The sequence below is a fragment of the Astatotilapia calliptera genome, chromosome 12 (genome assembly GCF_964374335.1).
Source record: "Astatotilapia calliptera chromosome 12, fAstCal68.1, whole genome shotgun sequence".
Classification (NCBI taxonomy): domain Eukaryota; kingdom Metazoa; phylum Chordata; class Actinopteri; order Cichliformes; family Cichlidae; genus Astatotilapia; species Astatotilapia calliptera.
Window position 1 is genome coordinate 1328088 of NC_137433.1, and position 26904 is coordinate 1354991.

At 44.5% G+C, this 26904-nt stretch overlaps 1 protein-coding gene across 2 annotated transcripts; it reads right to left on the reverse strand.

The window, feature by feature from the left end:
• Positions 1-767: 767 nt before the first annotated feature.
• On the reverse strand, positions 768-26771 carry ccdc125 (coiled-coil domain containing 125). 2 transcript variants are annotated; one of them, XM_026188174.2, is made up of 12 exons: positions 26546-26771; positions 21213-21481; positions 20768-20826; positions 20595-20681; positions 17304-17381; positions 12243-12328; positions 12087-12169; positions 11898-12010; positions 10813-10917; positions 4957-5107; positions 3756-3874; positions 768-3492 (listed from the first exon to the last, which is right to left on the reverse strand). In XM_026188174.2, exons 2-12 carry the CDS (start codon positions 21463-21465, stop codon positions 3205-3207), a joined length of 1422 nt encoding a protein of 473 aa, XP_026043959.1. In that variant the 5' UTR covers positions 21466-21481; positions 26546-26771; the 3' UTR covers positions 768-3204. The 2 variants fall into 2 exon arrangements, with proteins under 2 accessions (XP_026043959.1, XP_026043957.1); XM_026188172.2 differs by having other exon boundaries at positions 21213-21486.
• Between the last annotated feature and the right edge of the window lie 133 nt (positions 26772-26904).

A 26904-nucleotide genomic window follows, 5' to 3' on the forward strand; every position in this document is an offset into this window, starting at 1 on the left:
CTGTGGGGGAGTTTAAGTCCACCGTAAAGGAACGAGGAAGAACTCTGTTAGTCAGCGTGGATGTTTCTGTTAATGATCTGTTATTGTGTCACATGTTTGTGCAGAGTAGTTATGTGGTGCAAGTGTGTTTGAGCTTTGCTGCCATGATGTCAGGTCTCGGTTAGAAATGAGATTCTTACCTGAAGGACCAATGAAAGAATTTTAAAAAATGAACTTGGTTCATTTCAAAGGGAAACATGTTGTCAGTGTGCAGCAGATGGTTCAGTGGAGGATAAAATGAAGTGACATGATCATTTTCACAGTTGTTTTTTAAACAGGGTGTTTTTGTTTTGTCCTGGATGTTTTCAGTTACAAATAAATGAATAAATAGAAATAATAATGACTAAATGTTGCAACATGCTGATTTCCTTTCACTTTTACAGCGTGTTTGTTCCATAGCATTACCTCCTATTGCAATTCAGTTCTCATTCCATTTATTTGGTTGCTGTCAGTCCAATTCCCAGAATGCCTGCAATCAGTGATGCTGAGCGCTCCAAGGCTGTGGGCCAGCCTGTGTGGAAAGCTTGGCCATTATCTGAAGCTAATGGGGCAGACACAGGAGGTGGAAATGACACAGTACAGAGTTCAGATGCTAGCTATCACTTCAGGAAGTAGTCACAGGCTGATTAAAGAATCCAGTCACTGGTGTCACTGGTGAACTGTGATGACTGACATTTGTCTTATTGGCTTCATTTGCTGAAGCAGCAGCTGGAACTTCGAGCAAAGAGTCAAGAAAAACATTTATTTTATTGATTTACTTTGTACACAAACAAGATGTGCTGTGAACGTCTCAGAGAGACACACACATGCATATATTTATACATATAACATCTTTTGCACGAGGTTCGTATCAGAGTTTTAACCCCTGAAAGCTCTTTTTCTGTACTTCTCTGATTCTTTCTCTGTTCAAATCATTTTAATACAGATTTGGAGATTACAGGTTTCACTGCTCGCTCTCCAATCCTTCAAAGTTTTACTTTAACAGTAATTAATTTCAAAGCTGAAAATCACTCCACCGCGCTCTTTGTGAAGACATGTATACTTCATACAAATGTAAAAACAGTCAACTTCACATGTTTCAATGGTTAAAATCCACAAAGTCAGTTTGCACTGGTGTATACTGAACTATGTGCAAGTCGTTATCAGCAAAAATGAGGAATCAGTGAAGCAGTTTGAGAAATGCAGGGCTGTAACTCGTCTTTCCTTTGGTGTAAATATAAATGTAAAAACCAATGAAACGGGCAGAGTCAGCTGTTATTCGGGTGTAGTGACGGGTACCTCAAAGTATGTGGCACCATGATGAGGAACTAAACGACATGTTCATGCTGTCAGGAACAAACATCTGTGGTTGAGTATCACATGGTTCACTTATCATTTTTGGAAACTATAATAAAAACATTTTGACTGTTTTTAGTTTGAAATCCACCATAAACGATCGTCTCTTTGCATTAAATTAAACTGTAATGTCGATATCTCAGGGTTACAGTACTGATATTTTGTAAAGATGAACAGAGATGTCAATAACACAGTGTTAGCTCAGTGACACAAAGCTGGAAGCTGCAGGTACCACAGCCATGAACGCACAGAGACGCACACACAAACACTGCCCTCTGCTGGTTACTTCCTGAGCTGCAGTTTCAGGTTAAACGACAGATGTCATCTTCAAGCTTAAAAACAAACCTGTCCTTCACCTGAACAGCTGATCCAGCAACCCAAACACGTGTTTTCGATTGTAGGAATCAGCCAAAGTCCAGATCATAATCGAGTTTTCATGTATGTTCATTTTCCTTGTTTGTTCTCAGTGCTTTAACCTACACTGGTCAGGTTTGAACCACCTGCCTCATATTGTGTTGGTGCCTCTCTGTAGCTGCCTGTCCTGTCGAGGCATGGACTCGATCCCTGATCTGTAGCTCGACTGGATCGGGACGTGGGGACTTTGGAAGCCAAGCCAACACTCAAGCTTGTTGATACATGGTCTGTACAACAATGCTTAAGTAGGTGGTGAGTGTCAAAATAACATCATAGCAGGACCCAGTGTTTCCCAGCTGACCTTTGTGTGTGAGCAAAGGAGAAGCCACAGCATGCTTTAGAATCTGCACAGATGCAACGTGGACAACAGTACAAGAATAATAATAATAATAATAATGACTGCATTTATATGCCGCTTTTCGAGGTCCCTTAAAGCGCTGTACAATTCCACTATTCATTCACTCTCACATTCACCTACCAGCAGGCGGCAGGTGAAGTGTCTCGCCCAAGGACACAACGACCGAGACTGTCCGAGCCGGGGCTCAAACCGGAAACCTTCCGGTTACAAGACGAACTGCCAACTCTTGAGCCACGATGGCCCCAGAGCCTACGTGTCACACCTACAGCAGCTGCATACACTCCTGCATGTTGTTCATATGCATGCCAGGAGAGCTCACGCGTCACTGACACAGCAACGCTTACACAGTGGGCATCGCAGCACTCGCTGAACCTGCTCTGTAACTTCCTGCATGCTGTCATTTCATGACTGTGTGGTTCCACTTTCACTCTGCAATTACACAACTCACAGCTGATTAGAGACCATTTAGGAGGAAGAAATTTTTGATCATGGATCAAACCTTACAGTATCACCCTCAAATTCAGTGAGAAAGACTCTAGGATGAAATATAAAGGCAGAGGGCGTGGCTAAGATCTGGAATTAAACACCTGAATTCAAAGGCAACGAGGTAGCCCAGTACTTTTGTCTATCTCAGCTCTATGAGGCTGACTGCATAACAGGCAGGTTGATAATCAGACGGCCTGCCTGGCTGGGATGGCAGAGCTTTGCTTAGGAGACATTAACGCCACTCTGGGCCGTCGCTAGCCTTGGTTTCAAATGCTTGCAAAGAGCTGATGTTGTGTTATGTGTTGTGTAAGCAATTGATTTTACAGACTAAGATAAAATTATAATATTGGATGAACATGCAATGCAACATATAATGCATCTCCAGCCATGATAGGACTGGGGTATACTCTGGACAGGTCACAAATGAACCTGTCACAGTTTGGGACTTCAGAGTAAAGCCCGAGTGCTCAGACAGAACCCTCAGTGTATTTCCTCATGTGGGGAGATCAGGACGATAACTGGCTGCAGCTCCTGTAATTAGCCAGTACCTTACTGCTAGTCTTTGATGAGCCTCACACACCCTCTGATTCTGTCCTGGACTCAGAGAGCTGTGGTGGACTGTGGAGTTTGCACTCTGATGACACTTCAACCTCAGGTTCTGATGTCTCAGATGTTTTCTGAGACTGGCTCTGGTTCTCCAGTGGAGCTTGGGGTTGCTTCTGTTGAATCCTGGGTTCTGGTGGGTCCTGCAGCTGGCAACTGGAACCCATATGCAACTGTCTCTGCAGCTCCTCAGCGCTGTGGGCTAGCATGATGCTCACCTTCCTCTGGTGGGCCAGGGCCTCCTCCTTGTCGTTCAGCTACACCAGAAAACACAGTATTAAAAGTCAAATAACATTTGTTACAAAGGCCCACCCACAGAGCTTGTTGCAGACGGTTGGTCACTAGTGGACTTCTTTCGTTGTCAGGTTACAGACGAGCATTTGTATTTAAATTTTCGGAGTTTTTCTATAAATTAACATTTCTTGATGAAACCGTTCTATCACAGAGAAATATTTTTGCAGAAGAAGCTGAGCAGCGGTGGGGCCTCGATCTCTTTCAAGATCTTAGACGAGATACTAACCAAGTCCAGCAGCTTGTAGAGAGTCTCTAAATGTTCATCAGGCATCTTCATCTCCAGACCAGAGGGGAGCAATGCCTTCAGCCTCTTACTTACACTTATTAAAGGACTCTTGTTGGCACCTGTAGACAAAACAGATTGAGAAGCATTTGTATCATGATTTGTTTACATCGTTTTCACTGTCGCAGTGCAAACGTTCCCGTGCCAGCTTCCTTTAGCTTTGATGTCCGAACAGACAAATGAAGACAAGTGAGCGTAATGTCCACCGTCCTCTGCATAATTACTATCACTTAAAACAAACTGCTTCCATCAGTGACTGTGTCTGATTTGTCCAAAGTTATTCCACGGAAAAAAATCGACATTTATTTTGAACGGAGGTCAAATTTGCGTGGCTTCAATACACAAGTTAGTTTTTGCTTTGCCACGAGAGGCGCATCAGTGGCAGCTTCTGTTCTGAGCTTTTTGGGGGGTTTCAGTGTTTGTCTTTGTACTTCTTTAGTACCTTGTTAAGTATTTGTGCACTATTTTTATTTTTTCACCTAAAATAATAAATCAAGTCCATGTGTATCTTTAGTTATTGCAGCTGATTCTGTGTGGGTCGGGGGAGAGTCGTTTCTCTGACCAGCTGTGTGAACACCTAATAATTGTGAGCTTTTTGTTATGCACAAAAACAACATTGTTTTCTTTTATTTATGGAGCATTATTATTTAATAAATGCTCATAATTTATTTTTGAGAAAATGTTATGTACATCTGCTCTATGTTAATAAAAGTGTGACATCTGGGACACAGCTTTGACTAAGAACTCTCTTTTTGTTCTTACTTTATGGCTTTAAAAAAATATATCGAGATATATCTTATATCGCCATCCAGCTAAAAAATATCGAGATATGAATTTTGGGTCATATCGCCCAGCCCTAGTCTCAGGCATCTACTGATCAGAAGGTTGGTGGTTCGATTCCTGGCTTCCCCTAGTCTGCATGCCAAATATCCTTGGGCAAGATACTAACCCCAAAGTGCTCTCCGATGCATCCATCGGAGGATGAATGCGTGTGAATGTTAGTTGGTGTGTGAGTGGGTGAATGCACAAGTTGTGTAAAATTCTTAGTGCTCAGAAGAGTAGAAAGGTGCTATAGAAGACCCAGAACCAGTCCAAAAGCAAACGATCCAGTTAGTGTAGGACGTTATGTTGACAGCAGACTTGCCTTCAGCTTTAGAGTGATTTGATTTCTTAATATTGGCCTCGGCTACGAGCAGGAACTCCTCACTTCGCTTCCTCAGCTGTTGTTCAAAGGCGATGCGAAAAGCATCTGCAACCATCAAGGCCTCTTCTTTCCTTAAGCGCTGAGCATCCAGCTGTAAAACATACAAACACTAACGCTTCACACCACGGTAAACATTACAGTGGACACCGATGTACCCTGAACACGGTGCACCGAGTGCAAGAGGAACTACTTAATGACTGACACTCAAGAGAAAACCTCGATAAAGACAACAGATGAAACAAAAACTGGGACGCCCCCCTTCTGAGGGGTCCTGGGGAGAATATCTTATTCAAATATATTTAAGCGAGTAAGAAGAGAAAGGAAACCAAATTCTGGAATAAGAAGAGATGACTGTTCCTAAATATTAAGGCTTCCTTTAAGTTTGAATGATAGTAGACCAATGAGGGGAGATCTAATTTTTGAAAATGTTGGACTTTGCTAAACTCCAGTAATGTCATATGTTGCCAGGTCTGCCCTCTTAAGACAGGGACGTGCTGTCCAACCACCAACCAGGAATCACAGGAATACAAAAACCTTCTTGTGTGAGTCATAATATGGTGACTGATCATGTTAATAATGTGGTTTGTATGTTGATTTATTAGGTTTGATGTATGCTAAGACTCATGTCTCATCTGAGTTTAATCAGTAGCTGTTGAATGATCTTCTGTATATGTATATTAGGCAAGGCAAGTTTATTTATATAGCACAATTCAACAGCAAGGTGATTCAAAGTGCTTTACAGAGACATTAAAAAACAAAAACAATAAAAAGCATGATTTAAAATTGATTAAAAAACAGTAGATAAAATCAGTAGTTAAATGTAAGTTTTGAAATTTAAGCTTAAAGTGTGGATTTGGTGCTTTATTCAAATGCAGCTGAGAACAGGTGAGTCTTCAACCTGGATTTAAATAAACTGAGTGTTTCAGCTGATCTGAGGCTTTCTGGGAGTTTGTTCCAGATATAAGGAGCATAAAAGCTGAATGCAGCTTCTCCGTGTCTGGTTCTGACTCTGGGAACTGATAAAAGACCGGATCCAGATGACCTGAGGGATCTGGAAGGTTCATACTGGGTCAGGAGGTCACTGATGTATTTTGGTCCTAAACCATTCAGAGCTTTATAGACCAGCATCAGAACTTTAAAGTCTATCCTCTGACGGACAGGCAGCCAGTGTAAGGACCTCAGAGCTGGACTGATGTGGTCCACTTTTTTGGTCTTAGTGAGGACTCGAGCAGCAGAGTTCTGAATGAGCTGTAGTTGTCTGACTGATTTTTTAGGTAGACCTGTAAAGATGCTGTTACAGTAATCAAGCCTACTAAAGATGAATGCATGGACTAGTTTTTCCAGGTCCTGTTGAGACATCAGATCTTTTATCCTTGATATATTCTTGAGGTGATAGTAAGCTGACTTTGTTATTGTCTTAATGTGTTTTTCTAAGTTTAGGTCTGCATCCATCACTACACCCAAATTTCTCGCCTGGTTTGTGGTTTTTAGATGTATAGATTGAAGTTCTCTGGTGACCTGTAATCGTTTTTCTTTGGCGCCAAAGACTATTACTTCAGTTTTGTTTTTGTTTAGCTGGAGAAAATTGTGGCACAACCAGTCATTAATTTCCTCAATGCATTTACCAAGAGCCTGTACAGGGCCTCGGTCTCCTGGTGACATTGTGATATATATTTGTGTGTCATCTGCATAGCTGTGGTAGTTTATTTTGTTGTTCTTTATAATCTGTGCCAGTGGGAGCATGTAGATGTTAAACAGAGGGGGTCCCAAGATGGAACCTTGGGGAACTCCACATGTGATACTTGTCTGCTCAGATGTGAAGTTACCTATTGATACAAAGTATTTCCTGTTTTCTAAGTATGTTTTGAACCAGTTTAGTACAGTTCCTGAAAGACCTGCCCAGTTCTCCAGTCGTTTGAGTAATATGTTGTGGTCAACTGTATCAAATGCTGCACTGAGATCCAGTAAAACTAGGACTGACATTTTTCCACTGTCTGTATTCAGACATATGTCATTAAACACTTTGGTCAGAGCAGTTTCAGTGCTGTGGTTCTGTCTGTATTCAGACAGAACCACAGCACTGAAACTGCTCTGGATTTAACATGGATGTTAAAATCCCCAGCAATAATTACACAGTCAAAATCAACACAGATCACAGACAGCAGTTCACTGAGGTCATTAAAAAAGTCTGTGCAGTATTTGGGAGGCCTCTAAACATTAAGAAACACAACTTTGGATGGGGCCTTCAGCTGTAAAGCCACATATTCAAAAGACTGAAAACTTCCAGGAGATAGCTGCTTACATTGAAATGATTCATTAAATAAGACAGCAACCCCTCCTCCTCTCCAGCTCACCCTGGCCTCACTGATAAAACTGTAGTTAGGAGGGGTCGTCTCGATGAGAACAGCTCCACTGTTACTTTGGTCCAACCAAGTTTCAGTTAGAAACATAAAATCAAGGCTGTGCTCAGTGATTAAATCATTAATTAAAAATGTTTTCCCAGCTAAAGATCTAACGTTTAATAAAGCCAACTTAAGTGTTTTAGAGGTATTACTTGTCCCCTCGTGTTTGGGAGCAGTCTGTGGCACACAAGGTATGTTTACTATGTTTAAAGATCTTTTAGAGTGCAGCTCTCTGTGTTTTGACCAGGCCACATGTCTCCTGTCACCTGAAAGTACAGAGATTTTAAAACCTTCTAGTAAACAGGGTCCCAGCCTCTCCTGGGAAAAGTCACCACTGCCATAATCCTCACAGCCCGGACCCTCCACACATCACACATCAGACTGCGGAGACAGAGCATGAAGGTGGTAAGGAGGAACTAAGGGGGGCGAGGCTGGGCAATGTGACTTCGATTGCTCTGTTGAGGGTGGGGCTCGATGACGAACCTTTGGCTGCTCTGGTGGGGGGTTTATGGGGGACAAAAAGGGCCGGGGGGTAGATCTGAGCCCAGCACTGAACCGCTCCATCATCTCCTCAGTGAATTTCAGGTGTGGGGAGGAGGGAGAAAGGGAGGGGGAGGAGGGTGATGGCCTGTCAGGGGTTTGGGGGACTGGGGAAGCTCGTGGTCCCTGGTCTGGCTGATAAGGTAGCGTGAATCGCTACCTTATCAGCCAGGAGTGGAGGCCCTGGGGTGCTGATCCCCGACTACCAAAACTAGCGACTGGGACATGGAGTGGCACCTCTCTGATGGGGAAGGAGTTAGTGTGTGAGGCTGAGAGGTACCGGCTAGAAAGCGTCAGGTTCACCTCAAGCACACCTCGGGCTCTGGAACCAGTCTGCTGGAGGGGAGCTGGACTCTGTCTCCGTCAGGAGTTGCCCTTTGTGAGAGGCGGTGGGGTGGGTATCCTAGTATCCCCTCTGCTTGCTGCCTGTATGTTGGGGTTTCTCCCAGTGGATGAGAGGGTTTGTTCTCTCGCCTTTGGGTCAGGGAACGAGTCCTGACTGTCGTCTGTGCTTGTGCGCCAAACGACAGTTCAGAGTACACAGCCTTCTTGGAGTCCCTGGGCAGGGTCCTTGAGAGGGTCCTTGAGGGTGCTCCACCTGGGGACTCTGTCATACTGAGAGACTTCAACGCTGGGCGATGATAGTGAGACCTGGACAGCCTCCTGGATCTGAACCCGAGCGCCGTTTTGTTACAGTTTGTCCATAATGAACATCATGATTGAATGACTTTGTAATTGTGTCATCAGAGCTGCGACCATGTGTGCAGGACACTCTGGTGAAGAGAGGGGTTGAGCTGTCGACTGATCACTATCTGATGGTGAGTTGGATCAGGTGCCGGGGGAGGCCTGGTGCACCAGTTCATGAGGACCGTCATGAGGACAGTGAGAGCCATGTGGACTGTATTCATCTCCACAGGGACATAATAAGTTGCCCAATAAGCAAACTAAAAGGGAGGCTGGAATGCTGCATTTCAGACACTCTGATAAGTCTTCACATATCCTTCACCAAAACCTCTGAACCTAGAGCGTGGAGGCAATTGTCATGTATATTGTTTTGACAGTGTAAGCAGTTGTTGTAAAACCCCTGCTGAACATCTGCTGACCTGTGTGGTGCACTCTGTGTAGTATTGCGTATTGTAATTGTAGATTTCTAATCACTTGAAAGGTTTTAAACATGTTGAGACCAGAAGTTTTGGTCTAAGCTGACTGATAGATCCGCCTCCCATTTGCAACAGGAGGGCATATTGATTCATTGATTTTATAGAGTGTCCTATATATGTTAGACAGTAATTTAGGGGGTTTGAAATTAAGGAATTATACTGCACTTGGTGGTAGTTGTAATTTGACTTGACCAGGCTTAAATTTCTTTTTTTACTATAGATTTAATTAGTTGATATTCTGAAGTCTTTTCTTGTTAAACACATTTTGTATAACTACTGCCAAACGGAATAATATCTGTTCCTTTGAATATATGTTCCAAGTATTTAATTCCTTTATTTTCAATTCAGTTTTATTTACACAGCGCCAAATCACAACAACAGTCACCTCAAGGTGCTTTATATTGGCAGACCCTACAATAACACAGAGAAAAACCCAACAATCATATGACCCCCTATGAGCAGCACTTTGGTGACAGTGGGAAAGAAAAACTCCCTTTTAACAGGAAGAAACCTCCAGCAGAACCAGGCTCAGGGAGGGGCGGGGCCATCTGCTGTGATTGGTTGGGGTGGGGTTTACAACTCCAATCTGGGAGTTTATCATATCATTGTTCTGTAGTATGTCAGGGTTGTTCCAGATAGGCGTTTGCATGAAGACTCCGTCATTGTTACAAACTCCCACCATGCTGTCAGAGAAGAGCTGATGTTGATGCTTTTAAAGCATCATGTCGTTTGATGTTTGAGCTGATAAATGGTCTGAAATCTCTGGATTAGTGCAAAGTTTTACATCTGCCCAGGGCTCATCTAAGAGGGTGTGTTTAAACCATCCTGAGATGAAGCCTGTGGGCTAAGAAGTGTTGTTGAAAGTTAGGCAGATCTAGTCCTTTGTCCTTGGTCCTTTGTAGTGTTTTTAATCTGATACACGGGTTTATCTTTCCAAAGGAATTTAGAAATGGACAAATCCAGAGATCTGAACCAGTCTGGTGATGGTTCACTCAGGATCAGTGAGAATAATTTATTTATTTTTGGCAAGACAATCATTTTTATTGCAGCGACCCTTCCCATGAGTGATATGGGTAGAGATTTCCATTTAGCCAGATCGTCTCCTACTTTCTTTAGAACTGGGATGTGGTTTAATTTAGTTAAATCTGCAAGCTTAGTAGAAACATTAATAGCTAAGTATTTAATATTTCCAGATTGCAGTGGGGCAGAAGAAGAATTATGGAAGGAGCAATTCAACGGAAGAACTACAGATTTTAACCAGTTTATTGAATAATCTGAAACTCTTGAAAAAGAGTTTATTAGCGTGACTATCTCAGAGAGATTGGTTTGTGAAAGCAACACATTATCTGCACAGAGACTGACTTTATGTTCTACATTCTTGCATCTGATGCCTTTCATTACTGCAGCCTGTCTAACTGCTGCTGCTAGTGGTTCAATAAAAATTGCAAACAGTGAAGGGGAGAGTGGGCATCCCTGCCTGGAGCCCCTCAGGAGACAGAAGCTGGAGGATGTTTGGTTGTTTGTTCTGACACGAGCTGTTGTTATATTTTTAACCAGTTCCAAAACCAATATTTTGATTATTCAACATTTTTTAAATCCATGAATCAAACTGAACGATACATAGATGATAATAACTGACCCGAATAGAACAAAAGTTGGAACTTGGTGCAGTGACAGAGTTACATGACGTTTACCTCCTGTTGTAACTGGACCAACTGCTTCCTGCTGGCAGCAGCAGTCCGACTACATGGACACGGTTCAGTATCAAACGCACACTGGCAGGCTCCCAGTACAGTCAACTGGAAAACAGAGATTAGAAAGGATACGACTGAGTACAAGTGCAAGTTAATGATAATTAACTGTGTTGCCCAGCTGTGGCAGAGTGGTTCAGGGAGTGATCACACACCAGCTGTGCATCTAATAACGTATTCCTCTTATTTAGTGAAACACCTGGAAGCTGCAGCCTGGTTACCTGTTGTATGTGGTAGCGTGGTCTCCTGCTACAGTTACACTTATAACTGCAAAACTGTTTGTTATTTGATCATTATTCACTACATAACGACTTACTTGTTATATTTGATCTTATTTATTGCTTTAAAGCATTAAGTGAGGGGCTACAAACTTTATTTCATCATAGCTGTTCAACACAAATGACAACACATTCACCTTTCAGTGTAACAACACATGCAATCAGTAAACACGCTTCAGGTAAACAGTGTGAAGGTCTTATTGTTTCTGATATGATGTTTGGTGTGGACCCTCGCCCTCCTCGTAGACACACCTATGGTATCATTTCAAATCACCTCGTTCTCGAGTCTTTGTATCCACAAACCTTTCAGATAGCTTGACCTTGAGGTCGAGGTCACCGAGAGTCAAACTGCTCCGAGATTCTTAGCAGACACATCTATGACATCGACCCTACGTCGCCTCGTTCTCATTGCATTCACAGATTTGGGTGTAGATGCTGAGGTGTACAAACCCTTACCTATTACTGGCCCTGCTGTGCTCTTTGGTAGGGTAAATTCTTGTTCCGTTCCTAAATGAACGATTACAGATCAAAATTAAGCTGTTTTTACACGAGCTTCAGAAGTGTACATGGAAGAGAGTCAAGCTGTGCTGATGTTGATCGGTTTGTGACTTCCTGCATCAAAGAGTCAATGCTAGAAAGCAGATGAGCCATAACAACATTCAAATCAGCACAAATGCTTTAAGCAGCTTTTGTGTTGCTGAGAATCACAGCGTGCTATCCCACCCAGCGACCTCCCCCATCGTCTCTCACCTCCAGAACACCTGACTCGGTGTCCAGGCTGTACTGAGGTTTGGTGGCTTGGTAAATTCTCTGCTCCTTCACGTTCAGCATGGAGAGAAGTTCCACGTACTGTCGCTTCAAGGCTGCAGACAGACACACGTTAACCCTCTGCATCACATATAACTTATACAAGCATCTACATGTGTTGGACTCATTTACCAGAGTTTTCTGCTCGGAGCTGCTGGCTCTCACTCTCCATCTCCTGCAACTTGTCAGTCAGAATCTTGTTCTCACCTGACATTCTGATCATAAAGCAGCAGCGTTATGATGCAGGTAAGAGACCAGAGACAGAAGTGTATGCAGAGTTAATCTGACCTGTTGTGCTTGTGCTCCCAGGACTGCTCAGATTTCTTCATCTGAGCCTGAGAGAAGCTGAGCTCCCACTGCAAACTGTTCACCTCCTGCAAGCGATGAAGGATTTATCTGCAGTTTCTGATCAGTTTTCAAATGTACAGTCTAATCGCCCACATTTCATACTCTTTCTGATACTATGATGACGTCGGTGTCTGTTACAATAAACACATCAACTCTGTCGTCTCCTTGACGTGGTTAAACTTTAACAGTTTTCATGCTTGTTTTGACAACATAAAAATGCTCTCAGAGAGCAATTCCCATTTAACGCTGGATTGCTAGTACACTGCTGAAAAAAAGGACCACTTCAGATGTCAGTAGGGGAAAAACATCATGCTGATATCTATGCTGACATGAATAATGTGTTAAGAATGAAAGGATGCCACATCATCAAAATGAAATTCAACCTGTAGAGGGTAGATTTCAAAGACACCTCGAAAATCAAAGAATTATGCAGCAGTCTGAAATTTCATTGAGCAACTCAAAACAGTGCTCGGTAGTTTGTTTGGCTCTCAGGTGCTTTGTGCATGCCCAATGACATCCAGGCATGCTCCTAATGAGATGATGGATGGTGTCCTGCAGCATCTCCTCCAGACCAGGGCCTCACTGAACCGAGTCGTCTGAGATGATACCTGCTGGATGAACTGAAACAATGTCCCAGAGCTGTTCTACTAAATTTAGGCCAAGCAAGCGTGGGTGCCAGGTAATGGTGTCAATCCCTTCATCCTCCAGGAACTGCCTGCACACTCTCAGCACATGAGGCCGGGCGTCGTCATGCACCAGGAGAAACACAGGAATCATTGCACCAGCATATGACAATGTCTGTGGATCCAAGGATTTGATCCCAGTACCTAATGACCTGTAGAGGTCTGTGTACTCCATGGATATGCCACCAAACCAGTCACGCTGAACGATGTTACATAAACATGTCTTTCTCCATTGCTTCAGTCACATGTGCTCAGGGTGAACCTCCTCTCATCTGTAAAATATTCTCACAGACCGGCCTTTCAGGTGTCGCGGATAAATACAACAAAATAAAACCAGTACCAAAAAAAAGAAGATTCATTCATAACTGGAAAAGACCCAGGGAAACAGAGTTGATGATAAGAACCATACATTTCACACCCGAGCCTCTTTCCTGGTACCAAACGACTCACAGACAGGTACTGGTCCGTGGCCCGGTGGTTGGGGACCGCTGCACTAGAGGACGTCATGAAGTTTGGTCCTGATTGGTCGGTCACCGGCTGTTCATTTCGGTCATTTTGTAGCTCTGTGCTCTTCCTGTTTCTCCTGGCAGAAAGAAGCACATACTGATCCTGCTAATGGGCTAAGGACCTTCTATGGCCCTGTCCAGCTCTTCTAGAGTTGCATCCTGTCTCCTTGAATCTCCTCCATACTCTCGATGGGAGACAGAGCAAAGCTTCTGGCATTGTACGTATACATATGCCATCCTAGAGGAGTGGGGCTACGTGTGCAACCTTTGTAGGGTCCACGTATTGCTTCATGCTACTAGTAGAGACAGTGATCGCTGCAAAATGCAAAACTAAAAAAATCTGAAAAATCAGGAGGAAAAAAAAGTCAGTGGTCTCCACCAGTAGACTCTTCCTGTTTTGGGGGTTTTCTCATTGTTGTCCCTCTGGTGCTATTAACTGATTAACAACCCCCTCTGCTACATAGCTGACCTGATCACCATCCCATTACTGACTTGATGCTACACTGCGATTAAAAAAAGGTTCCTTTCAAAGCACAACTTGCCTCATTTACCCATTCACACCCATTTACACCTCTACGCTGTTTCTACGTGCTTTCTGTCTAACTTTCATACCCATTCATATTCTGATGGATGCACTGGAGAGCAACATGGGAGTTAGTACCTTTCCCAAGAATATTTGGCATGCAGACTGGAGCAGACAGTAGGTGACCTGCTCTACCATCTGGGCTACAGCCACCCTAGAACAACCTCACAACATCTTTGTCAGAAGGATTGGATCACAACCAGCGGGAGGTGCACTGAGAAGGGCATCTCTGTGCTCAAAGAACTGGGAGCTCTAAAGGGATCTCATACAGGGTATTTGGGAAGTGGGGGCGGGGCTGGCAGAGGGAGGCTCTCCAACTTATATCATCACAGCACGAGTCTGTCATCCCTGTACAAGAATAGATGTGTAACATAAAACCAGGGCTGCAGGACTGTTTCGTGGCCTGTTAGGGGAGTTAACAGGATAGTTAAGACAGATAGGGCGCTCTCACACCTGAGACAGCTGGGGGGGAAACCCTCCTTAAACCTTCTGAGGTCTCTCGTCTTACCAGATCCTGGATGGGACATGTATTTCACTCAAGAGGGGGCCATTATTAAACCGACACATTCGATTGGAGATTCTGGGTCTTTTGTGGCAGCATCTTTTCATCTTTTTGACTCCCCAGTTATGCTGATGAGGGTCTACCTGTCTGGGATGACTATAAATTTGCTTTTTACTTACCAACCCTAGATTTTTTTCTTGGTGGAAATCTTTTTTCAGATAAATGATACCCCTGAGAGGCACTTTATCTGAGGGAGCAGGCCATCTCTTTTCCCTCTCACCACAAAAAAAGGTCAACACAGACAAAACAACTTGGCTTTTGAATCAACCATTGGAAATGTACACACAATATGCCATTTCTCCCACTCTGTATGATCAACACCTGAATCTTTTGTCAACATCCAAGTTTGAAACTCAATTGCTTAAAACAAAGCAATGTTATTTTTGAAATGGGAGATAAGGCGGTAAACTTCCTGTGCATCAGAGCTGCTGCCCTGTCAAGATTAATCCCAAGGATAAGACTGTGGGACTCGCCAGTCTCTCTCAAACTGCTGTTGAAGCAGGTGTGAGTTTGAGATCTCGCAGACTGGAGCCTCTGCCAACCTTCCCAGCGCACCCTCACTATACGTTTATGTGTGCCAGGTCTGTCCAGCATCCTCCCCACCCCCTGATCTAACTCCCCACCAGGATGTGATCAGCTGACAGCTCAGCCCCTCTCTTTACCCGAGTGTCCAGAACATATGGCCGCAGATCTGATGATGCAATTACAGAATCGATCATCAACCTGCAGCCTAGGATGTCCTGCTGCCACGTGCACTTATGGACACCCTTATGTTTGAACATGTTAAGGACAAACTTTGGTTTGCACATAAGTCCTGTAACAAAATGCTGCTCCCGTTCCTCCCAGTCACATCCCTCCAGGTCTCACTGTCATTGCCTGCATGAGCGTTGATGTTTCCCAGTAGGACTACAGAGTCCCCAGTTGGGGCACCCTCAAGGACCCCGCCCAAGAAGGCCGGGTACTCTGAGCAGTCATTCGGCGCTTACCCTCTCATCCACCGGGAGAATCCACAACATACAGGTAGCAAGCCGAGGGAATACTAGGGTACCCACGCCAGCCCGCCGCCTCTCACCCAGTGCAGTGAGTCCAGCCCCTCTCCAGGAGACTGGAGAGTGAGCCCAACTATATCTATCCAGTACCTCTCAACTTCACGCACTAACTCAGACAACTTTCTCACCAGAATGGTGACAGTCCATGTCCCAACCGCCAGTGTCTGTACCCAGGAATCAGTCTGCCAGGGCCTCCGCTCCTGCCACCGCCCAACACACATTGCACCCGACCCCTACGGCACCTCCTGCGGGTGGTGGGGCTTCAGGAGGATAGGCTCATGCTAGGGCTGCTCAATTAATCGAACATTAAAAATGACTGAGCCGATTTTTAGCCCCTCCCTCGTGCTTTACTCTCGCGCTGCTCCGTGTGGCAAATCGAGCGCACCTCTCTGCATTTCGAACACGCGTCACAACAATTAAGAGCAGCGGTCTCCAACCTTTTTTGCGCCACGGACCGGTTTATGCCCGACAATATTTTCACGGACCGGCCTTTAAGGTGTCGCGGATAAATACAACAAAATAAAACTAGTACCAGTACCGAAAAAAAGAAAATTTATTCATAACACACATGAAAAGACCCAGGAAAACCGAGTAAACGATAAAAACGATAACAAAATAACGCTGAAAACCGATAAAAACCCTGAAAACCAGACATTTCACACCTGAGCCTCAACTCTCACGGCCCGGTACCAAACGACTCACGGACCGGTACCGGTCCGAGGCCCGGGGGTTGGGGACCGCTGATTAAGAGGACCCGAGGGAAGCTCGGAAAGCTAAGCAGAAGTTATTTGGAGAGGAGAGTGACTGCTGTTGGTTGAAAAGAGAGGTAAAAAACTTCAGTGGTGTGGAAACATTATGGGTTGGCGGAGTCAGACGTGCACCAAGTAGACACAGTGTGTAAACTTTGCTACGGTGTTGTAGCTGCACCACAGAGCAACACTGCAAAGCTCACTAAACACAGATGTTTACATTTTTCATTTATTTCTTATACTGCAAACATTTGCACTGTTATCAGTATTTGCACTGTTTATTATTATTTTTTGACAATCTTTAAAGTCATTATCCAACACATTGTTATTGTTAAATAAATATCGTCAAATAATCGAGATCTCAATTTCAGTGAAAATAATCGTGATTTTTGCCATAATCGAGCAGCCCTAGCTCATGCCCCTTTGAGCTGTGCCCAGTCCGGGCCCCATAAGCTAAGGCCCGACCACCAGATGTTCGCCCGTGAGCAACCTCCCGGGGTTAGGTTTAGGGTCCCGGTAATGTTATACTAGGCAGGGTGAACTGTTCCTTTGATCTCATAGGGGTCTTCTGAATCGCTCTATGACTGTTTCCTCACCCAGGACCAATTTGCTGTGGGAGACCCTACAGGGGGCAAAAGCCCCCCTTGATAACATAACCTCTGGTCAGCATGTAACTGCAAATGGAAAAACCTTTTTACAAGAGTTGTGTTAAACAGGAATAGCTTATTTCATGAATGTTGAGCAGGAAAGAAGAATTTTAGCACTAACAGATCGATTCCTTACAACCTTATCTGAGTTTCTTTTATATATTTTTTTAATTTATGTACTTTTAATTGAGTTGCTCTTATATAAACCAGAAATGACGTTACCTTCTCGAGTGCTTTGGCTTTCTCCTCAGTTTTCTGCAGCACACTTTTAGTGTGACTTGTAGCTTTGTCAAGAATGGCCTGTGAACAACACACACAATAGTTTTCAGTCATCAACAGATTTCTGTGGGACTTTTATGCAGTTTATAACTACAGAAACTAGTTTCAGTCTGACTAAAGGAAAATGTTTTTACACGTGAAACATACGGCTCAGTCTTACATTAAATGCATGACGTGCACATACTTTTTAATCAGTGGTGTTCTATGAGGGCACACAAGGCAGGCACTGCTTGTGCAATGAAATTTAAAATAATTTAATTCAAAGTAAAGTCAATCTTTTAATTTCAAACACACGAGCCATAAAGTTTCTCTAATTGCGTTTGGTTATTCTGGATAAATCTGTGGGCTTAAATAAGTGTTTATATTTGTTTAGACTCTCTCTTTTCCAATGACTAACTAACTTCCTCCAAACCATCAATGTGTGTATTAAAGGAACTGTGATGCACTGGTTTGAATTCTGTCTGATAGTTTTTGTATATTAATCGTGAGTCTTCACACAGGAATGGTAATCATCTATGCAAACAGATGACACAAATGAGTTAAACTACCAACATGTCTTAAAGACATAAAGGCACGGATGTCCCAAGATTTCCTTCTAAATTCAGACAAACTGGCAGATCAGACACACCAAACTGTGCAGCGCCTGGATTGATTAAAGTAAGCCTATCACTCAGCGCCTCACACATAATAATGTCATGATTCATAGAACTGTATAAGATCAACAGGACTCCAAGAGCCTTCATCAAGAACTCAATAGGAATGTGACGAACAACACTTCAAGTAGCCATGAAGTTCGGGGTTTAGCAAGGAGATGCTGTGTCCCCACTGCTGCTCTGCATAGCCTGAACCCCTCACTAAGATCACCAACAAGACTCCTCTACATGGATCAAGCAGTGTTCCAGAAGTGGACGAGACGTGGATTCACTGATCCATACCAGTACGATCAAAAGCAGTGATATAGAATGTCACTCAGACTGGAGAAATGTAGTCGGATTGTAACGAGAGGGAAAGTAGGCAGAACCAAGGGGGTTGTGATATTTGATATCTTGCAATTCCTCTGCTCAAGAAGACACTTCACAGCATCGACACGCCAATGGATGGGGGAGCGTACTGTAAAACTTTGGACGAGAACCTCCTTCCCAAGCCTGAACACTATAGATCAGTCAAGGATGGATCATCTAGCATGATAATGACCTAAAACATATTGCCATGGCAACAATAGAATGGCTACAGAAGCATATTAAGGTCATGGAGTGATCTACAGACCTCAATGCTACAGAACAACCTATGAAGGAAGCTGAAGCTTCAAGTTGCCACCCAGTAGCCAAGAAACCTAAAGGATTCAGAGTTTCTGTAAAGTGGCCCAGAATCCTTCTAACATATGTGCAAACCTGGAGACCAACAACAAGAAATGTCTTAATGCTGTTCTTGACAACAGGCTTTCAAGGTTCAAGGTTCTTTATTATTTGTCACATGCATAGTTATACAAGTATAACACACAGTGAAATGTAGCCTGACACGCTCCTCGACATGTGCAAAAATTTGGGGGGGGGGGGGGGGGGGGGGGGGTGTAGAGGAAGAACATATATATACATATACATTTCTGTTTCTCATCCCTTCTTCTTTGATAACTTCTTAGAATTTTTTATTTTTTTTTTAAGATTATTGAATTATTTTATATATATATATATATACACAGATACATACATACATATATACACACACATATGCGTTCTGCTGTACGGATCACTCTCTGGAGAGCTTTTTGGTCCTTCACACAGCTGTTCCCAAACCACGATGTCATGTTCTGTGTGAGGATGCTCTCCACAGCGCCTGTATAGAAAATCCTGAGGATCTTTGGAGAGACCCTGAACTTCCTCAGTTGTCGTAGGTGATACAGGCGCTGCCTAGCCTTTTTGGTCTGGACCTGAATGTGGGCAGCCCATGTCAGGTCTGAGGAGATGTGGACACCAAGATACTTGAAGGACTGCAGTCTGACACAGTCTGAAGTGTAGAGGGAGTAGAGCAGTGGCGAGAGGACACATCCCTGAGGTGCTCCTGTGTTGATGGTGATGCTGTTGGAGAAGCACCTGCCCACCCTCACCACCTGAGTTCTGCCAGTGAGGAAGTCCAACACCCATGCACACAGACGGCTGTTAAGTCCCAGATCCCTCAGCTTTGTGAACAGTCTGCAGGGCACTATTGTGTTAAACGCTGAACTGTAATCAACAAACAGCATTCGCACACAGTTACCCTGTTTCTTGTCCACGTGGCTGAGAGTGGTGTGTAGGACGTGGGCGATGGCATCCTCTGTGGATCTGTTGGATCTGTAGGCGAACTGCAGCGGATTTGTGGTGTCTGGGATGGAGGAGGAGATGATGTTCTTCAGCAGCCTCTCAAACACCTTCATTACTACTGAGGTCAGTGCAACTGGCCGGTAATCGTTCAGGGATGAGGGTTTGCTGTTCTTGGGCACAGGGATGATGGTGGATCTTTTGAAGCATGTGGGGACCACAGACTTCGCCAGGGACTCGTTGAAGATGTAAGTGAACACACCTGCTAGCTGGTCAGCACAGCAGCGCAGCAGACGGCCGGTGATGCCGTCTGGCCCCGCCGCTTTCCTTGTGTTCACTCTCCTCAGTGCCGCTCGGACGTCATGCTCCGCGATGCTGGTCACCGGTCTCTCGCTGATGACATCACTGTCCTCGGTAGTCAGGCGGTAGATAGCATTAGCCGCCTGGCTAACCTCGAAACGGGCGTAGAACCGATTCAGCTCGTTGGTGAATGCAGAGTCGGCGTTGATCGGCGCAGTGTCCCTGGCTTTGTAATCCGTAATGGTGCGTAGTCCGTGCCACATACTCCGTGTGTCGCCCTGGTGGAAGCGGGACTCCACACGTTCCCGGTACCTGCGTTTGGCATCTCTCACCGCGCGCCGCACGCCGTATGAGGCCACTTTGTAGGCGCTCATATCGCCAGTGGCGAGACCCGCGTTGTGGGAGGCGGTCCTGGCGTTTACTGCAGTGCGGATCGATCTGTCCATCCACGGTTTCTCCCCAAACACTAAGTCATGTTCTCCTTTAAAATCAAACTTTTATTTCACTCCGTTTTCTTTTTATAATTTATATTAAAACTTGGTTCAATCTGGCGTAATGTCTTGCAAAAGTCCTAAAAGTATTGTTAATAGAGTCCAAAGAAGTTAAGCTAGCTACTATAAGCTGTAATGTGCTGCTCTACCTTGCCTTGCAGAATCTTCAGAGCTTCATATTTTCCTTCAAAGTAACGGTGTGCTACATCAAGCTCACAGCATAGTCCATCTATCATCTGCCAACAAAGAAGCAGCACTTGTTAGTTTCCAGGCTACAATCAAGTTGACAACATTAGTTACATTAGCTCTACTTTTGTCCTACCTTAGTTGCTTCCTGTAGTCTTTCCTTGAGTTCGTCTTTAGACAGGTCCACGAGTGAGCCTATACAGTCACAGAAGACGCTCTTTTATCAAGACAACATTGTCAGTGTAGTCAAAGACGTTCAAACTGAGCAGAGGCTGCAGAACCCAAACTAGCTAGCGTAGCTGTGTAACTAGTGTCGTATGATAACATTTGAAACACTATGTAAAATATTTCTAAAAAGCCAGAGATGTGAGTCACAGGGACAGGATGTTTAACTGCTAAGTTGAGTGAATGAGTAGATTTCAGATGTTCTTTGAAGACATTTCATTGCTGATCCAAAAAGCTTCTTCACGTCCAACTGAAAAAATCCAGTTATAATTAAAAATGGTGAAATGTGCTGATATGGTGTATATTCTTTGGTGTCTTCTGTACAACAGTAAGAAACACATGTTAGAAAGTGTTACCAAAGTATGACAGCTCCCGCTGGGCTCTCTGCTGTGTCTCTGCAGTTTTTATTGTAGGAGTCCAGACGGCCTCTCCTGCTCGACTGCTGCACTGCAGCGGGTCTGTCCTGAGCAGCCGACTCTCTGAGCGACCGCTCACTCTGTCACTCTTCATCCTAGTGGAGCTGAGTGCTGTTGTGACTCCTATCCCATCACCCAGGTCCCCATCCACCATGTCATCCTTCAGGCTGCAGTCCTCACTGAGCTCCTCCATCTGAAAAAGGTCCCAGCTAAACTGGACACAGGCCACATACTGGTTTCATCACAGGTGGTCAACACAAGTATTTAAATACTGCGTATAGACAAGTAGCCAGTCCTTAGATATTCCTACGTACACCAAGTACAGAAGTCTGGATGGGATTTTTATGATTTTTGCCTGAATGTGTAGAAATTTTTTATTTGCATTTTTCCTTGTTTCATTGTAAATGAGGTACATGTAATCATTATAATATAACATTAAAATGCATGACACTGTTGATAAGAAGCTCCAGGAACATGAAATGCAGCCTCGTTTTCTGTTCAATAATGTGAGGATAACACGGACAGTTGTTGCAAAGTAACACACTGCACTTGTTACAGTAATGGGTGTAACTACAGCTGAAAGTAAGAGACAGACGTGGAAGGAGGAGCCACTTTATGCTGCCTGTAACATCGTTTACTATGACTGGTTTGGCAGTGGGTCAGTGATGGCCTGGGGATATGTCCACGGAGGGACACAGACCTCTACAGGCTAGCCACTAGCACCCTGACTGTCATTAGGTATCGGGATGAACTCCTTGGACCTGCTGTCCAAGGTGCACTGATGAAGTGGGTCGAGGGTTCCTCTTGGTGCACGACGATGGTCAACCTCAAGTATCCAGGCAGTTCCTAGAGCAGGGGTGTCCAACTCAGGCCTGGAGGGCCGGTGTCCTGATCTCACTCTGGGTCAACGCACCTGAATCACATGATTAGTTCGTTACCAGGCCTCTGGAGAACTTCAGGACATGTTGAGGAGGTAATTTAGCCATTTAAATCAGCTGTGTTGGATCAAGGACGCATCTAAAACCTGCAGGACACCGGCCCTCCAGGCCTGGAGTTGGACACCAATGTCCTAGAGGATCAAGGAATTGAACCCATTGACTGGCCTCTGTGGCTGCCAGACCTAAATCCAACAGAACACCTCGGGAACTTTATGTTTCAGTTTATCCACCAGGTTGCACCTCAGACTGTTCAGGAGCTGGGTGATGCCTTGGTCCAGCTCTGGGAGCAGAGCCCCAGGACACCATCCATCATCTCATTAAGAGCACGCCTGGACCGTATCAGCCATACATACAAGCACATGAGTGACATCAAGACCCATCGAGATCTGATGTGTTTCAACATGTTGCTTCATTTTTTTAAGTGTATAGTAGATTAGGGCTGTGCGATATGACGAAAATCTCATATCCCGATATAAGACATCTATCGTCCGATAACGATATAAATCACAACAATGTAACATTTTCTGTAAGTTCTGTGAATCTCGAGCAGCTCGACTTGTGTGAAGTGTTTCCAGCTGTGCGTCATGTAGCTGGAGTCGAGTGTTTTAACCGATGCATGAAACTACACATTTTTAGACATAAGTTGTAACGGCGCCGTTTTCTTTGTATTTATTACACAGCGTGCTGCGGGGAAAGCCTGTTCTAACGTTTGAGTCTAAGCTTTATTTTTTAGCACCTGGCGGCTCTTTTCTACTTCTCACCCGTAAATAATCTGCTCTTTCACGTGATTCAGTTTATTTTGAAAAGTCTCAACAGGATCTTGAGCTTTATTGTGAAAGGTTTATGTGGAACATAAACAAGCGGACACACCATGGTGTTACCGTCGTTGTTGCTAACGACAACGCATAAAAACAGGCGCTTGTCCGTCTGTAGTGTGGTTCTATTAAATATAAGAGAAAGAGAGAACTTTATTAATATAACCACTACAGTGACATCAGAACCATGAACAAATATTGCCGTAAACAGTTTATTTTGCGACACCACGAAACAAACGATAGCGTAAAATGAAACGACAGATGTTTTTATATCGTCATCTGATATACATCGTTATATCGAACAGCACTATAGTAGATGGTTATAGTTGTGCCTATGATGAAGTGCTTTTTCAAAGTCTCCATTCCACATACAGCACAGACACAAATGCTGCCACCTACACTGAATGTGAACATCAAACACATGCAGACAAACGTGACACTGCAGTGTCAGGGTGGATGAAGAAAGCAACATGATACATACAGAAAACAACAGTGTTAGGATTTATCAGGAATGACTTTCAAAAGGAGATCTGCGCTGCTCTCTCTGGATAAATACGGCATCTGTGTCTTAATCCTCGGAGCCCTTTGCACAGTGCACACAGATTTGTATCTGTATCTATAAGAAACATCTTCCTTCACCGTCCTCTCATCTGTACACACTGCCCTGCTGTTTCACAGGGAAGCAGGAACCTGAGCTTGCACCGGATTATTCTGGAAAGGCTGACATCACTCCCTCAGGTCTGCTGATTTTCGAGCTGATCATTCTTCCTCTTGGCAGAAAGCTGGTTATCACTGAAGTGAACCTGCTGCATCTTTGTCAGTAAATTATTATTACTGTTGGTAGATCACCCTGTGACTGCAGCACCGCATTAACTTTGAGGCAAAATCTGTCAGCATTTATAGCTTAAAATGGAAACTGCAGTGCAATCGAACAGCCAGGGACATGTGCATGGCTGCTGCGTGTGCTGCTAACACCACCCTGTACAGCAGGCTTCTTCAAAATGTCCAACTTGGGCAAACAGACCAACATCTGCCTCTGGATGAAGCACTTCCTGACTAACAGTCTGGATGAGCACCAATCACGCCCCCGCTCTAACACTGGAGCCCCACAAGGTTGTTGTTAAGCCCTTTCCTGTACACACATGACTGCACCCCATCACATAACACCAGTGTCACGGTCAGATTTGCTGATGACACATCGGTGGTGAGGCTGATCTGCCTACAGGGAGGAAGTGCAACACAGCTGCAGTGTGATTTAAAGACAATAACCTTCCACTCAATATGAAGACAACAAAGGAAGTGATCATCTGCTTCAGGAGAAAGAAGGATGTACACACCAGTGCACATCAGTGGCAAAGAAGTGGAACTAGCATGGACTAGAAAAACCAACCTGCTGCTGGGAAAGGCAGCTATAGTTAATGAGAATATACCAACTCCCACCTCACAGCCTTCAGTGGCATCTTTACTTCAGTGTCTCAGCACATCACAGACTACCTACAGACCCCTGGCACTTAACATCACCAAGACCAAGGAACTCATCCTGGACTTCAGGCTGTGCCGCCCTGCACATAAACGGTGAATGTGTAGAGCAAGTGGAGGCAAGAAGACCCAGCAGCAGCTACACTTCCTCAGGAAGGAGCAACTAAACACTGCTGGTGACCTTCTACAGATCCACCATCGAGGGCCTGCTGACCTATGCAGTGACAGTGCAGCACGCCAGCTGCACGGAGGCAGACAGGACGAGACTGCAGAGGGTGGTGAACACAGCACAAAGAATCATCCACTGCCCACAGCCCTCCTCGTCTGCCGTCTATAACTCCCGTTGTCTCAGCAGGGCCAGAAACACCCTGCCCTCCTTACCCACCCCGGCTACCATCTTTTTAACCTACTGCCCTCTGGCAGGCGCTTCAGATCCATGTGGGCCAGAACAGACTCAGGAACAGCTTCTTCCCCAAAGCTATCACCAAACTCAACCTTGCACCAAAGTAATCTGCACTGAAATCTCTCTGAACTCATGTCTGTTTTAAACTGTCGGTGCTCAAACTCTGTCACTCTTGTGCTGTGTATTTATATTATTCTTATGGTTATTTTATTATAGGCTTTCTTATAATGTGCTAGCATATGTGCACTTTTATGGAGCTGCTTTTTAATCTTGTTATACTGCGTATAATGACAATAAAGGCTTTCAGCCTCCACTCCTGTCTCGATACCCACCAGTCTGCTTACAAAGCAAACCAGCCTACAGAGGATACCATCACCATCAGCCTCCACAGAGCACTGAGCCATCTGGAGAACAGGAAGAGCTCCGTGAGGATGCTCCTCGTCGACTACAGTTTAGCGTTTAACACAAAAATCCCAAAAATCAACGAACTGGACCACCAGAACATCCCCTCTGCCACCTTCCCCTGGGCCAAAGACCTCCTCACCAACCGGCCCCAGTCTCCAACCCACCCGACCACCGTCATCATTAAGTATACCGATGATACCACCGTGACTGGTCTCATCTCTAACAGACATCAGACAGTGTGCAGGGCAGAGGTAGAGAATTTGTCCTGCTGCTGCTCAGAAAACCACCTGAAACTGAACATCCAACCAAAGAACTCATCATGGACTTCAGGAGGCACAGACGAGTCCACTCCCTCTCATTAAAAATGGAAAACAGGTGGAAACTGTCTCCACCTTCAGGTTTCTCGGGCACCTACGTCGCCACCAACCTCAGTTGCACTTCCTCCGTGTCCTGAGGAAGAAAAACTTGGACCAGGAGCTGCTGGCCTTCCACCACTCCTCAGTGGAGAGCGTGCTCTCCTCCTGCCTGGTGTTGGTACACAGGGGCCAAAAGAGAACAAGGAGGCTGCGCAGAGGCTCATTAACACTGACCAAAATCAATGGCTGCCCGCTGCTACCACTCGAGGTCATCATCAGCTCCTCCTGTCTCAGGAAAACTAGGGCTGTTACAGGTGACCCCTCACATCCCACTCACCACCTGTTTGACCCCCTGCCCTCCAGACGCACCTCAGGTCAATCAGGGGCCACACCTCCAAACGACCTAACTCTCACAGGACAACTCCTGAACAGTTTTTACTCTCCAGCCACGTCCACGCTGAACTCAGAAACCACTACTTGACTGTTTTTAATGTTAATACACAGTCTTATTCTCCAATTTATTATGTGCATCAATGCTACTTTCTAATTATTACCTTTGCATACATTTATATTCCTTTGTTGTATTTATGCATGAGTCTGTATCTCATCTTTTTCGTTGCTCATCTTGAAATCACGCTGGCCAGCTCGCCGCTTTTATTTTGAAATCACTTCTCTGCTGCAGCACGTGGGAGCTAGCTTGACTACATTACTTTAAGTGGAGGCTAACAAAACTATCATACAGCAGAGACTAAACACACAAAGCAAAAGAATACAAATGATTATTAGACGACATGTGACAGAAACAACGTGCATTAAAGGTATGAAGTGTTTTTAAAATGTCAAAATTTATGCTGTTTTCTGAATGACTTCCTCTTACCTGCGAACCTGAGACAAAGGTAAGCTTTTGCGTCTGCTCCGACCCGGATGAAGATCCGTTTTAATGAAACTATAGTTTCAGAGCGAAACCTGCGAAGTTAAAGCGGAGACGGAAAAAAGAAAGTAAAAATACACATTAGAAAGTCCAAAAACAGCTTTTCGCCCAGCAGCGACCAACCGCGTCTGAAACCTCCAGCACAGTGCACGCGCCAACACGAAACGACTTCCGGTGTGTCAGATTAACTGGTTTTTATATTAACTGGTTATGTTTGTTTACACAGGCTTCTTTCATCGTTTTTAAAGAGTAGTCGCATGAAGATTAAATACCTCAGCACAGAAATAAAAGTTGCACTCAACAGT

What these genes read in the sequence shown, in the direction of transcription:
- ccdc125 (XM_026188174.2), bottom strand. Translation starts at nt 21,465, where the DNA reads ATGGAGGAGCTCAGTGAGGACTGCAGCCTGAAGGATGACATGGTGGAT. An exon ending in TGGGAGCACAAGCACAACAG is followed by an intron (nt 12,170 to 12,242) that starts GTCAGATTAACT and finishes CTTTATGATCAG; the next exon opens with AATGTCAGGTGAGAACAAGA. An exon ending in TCTACAAGCTGCTGGACTTG is followed by an intron (nt 3,493 to 3,755) that starts GTTAGTATCTCG and finishes TTTCTGGTGTAG; the next exon opens with CTGAACGACAAGGAGGAGGC.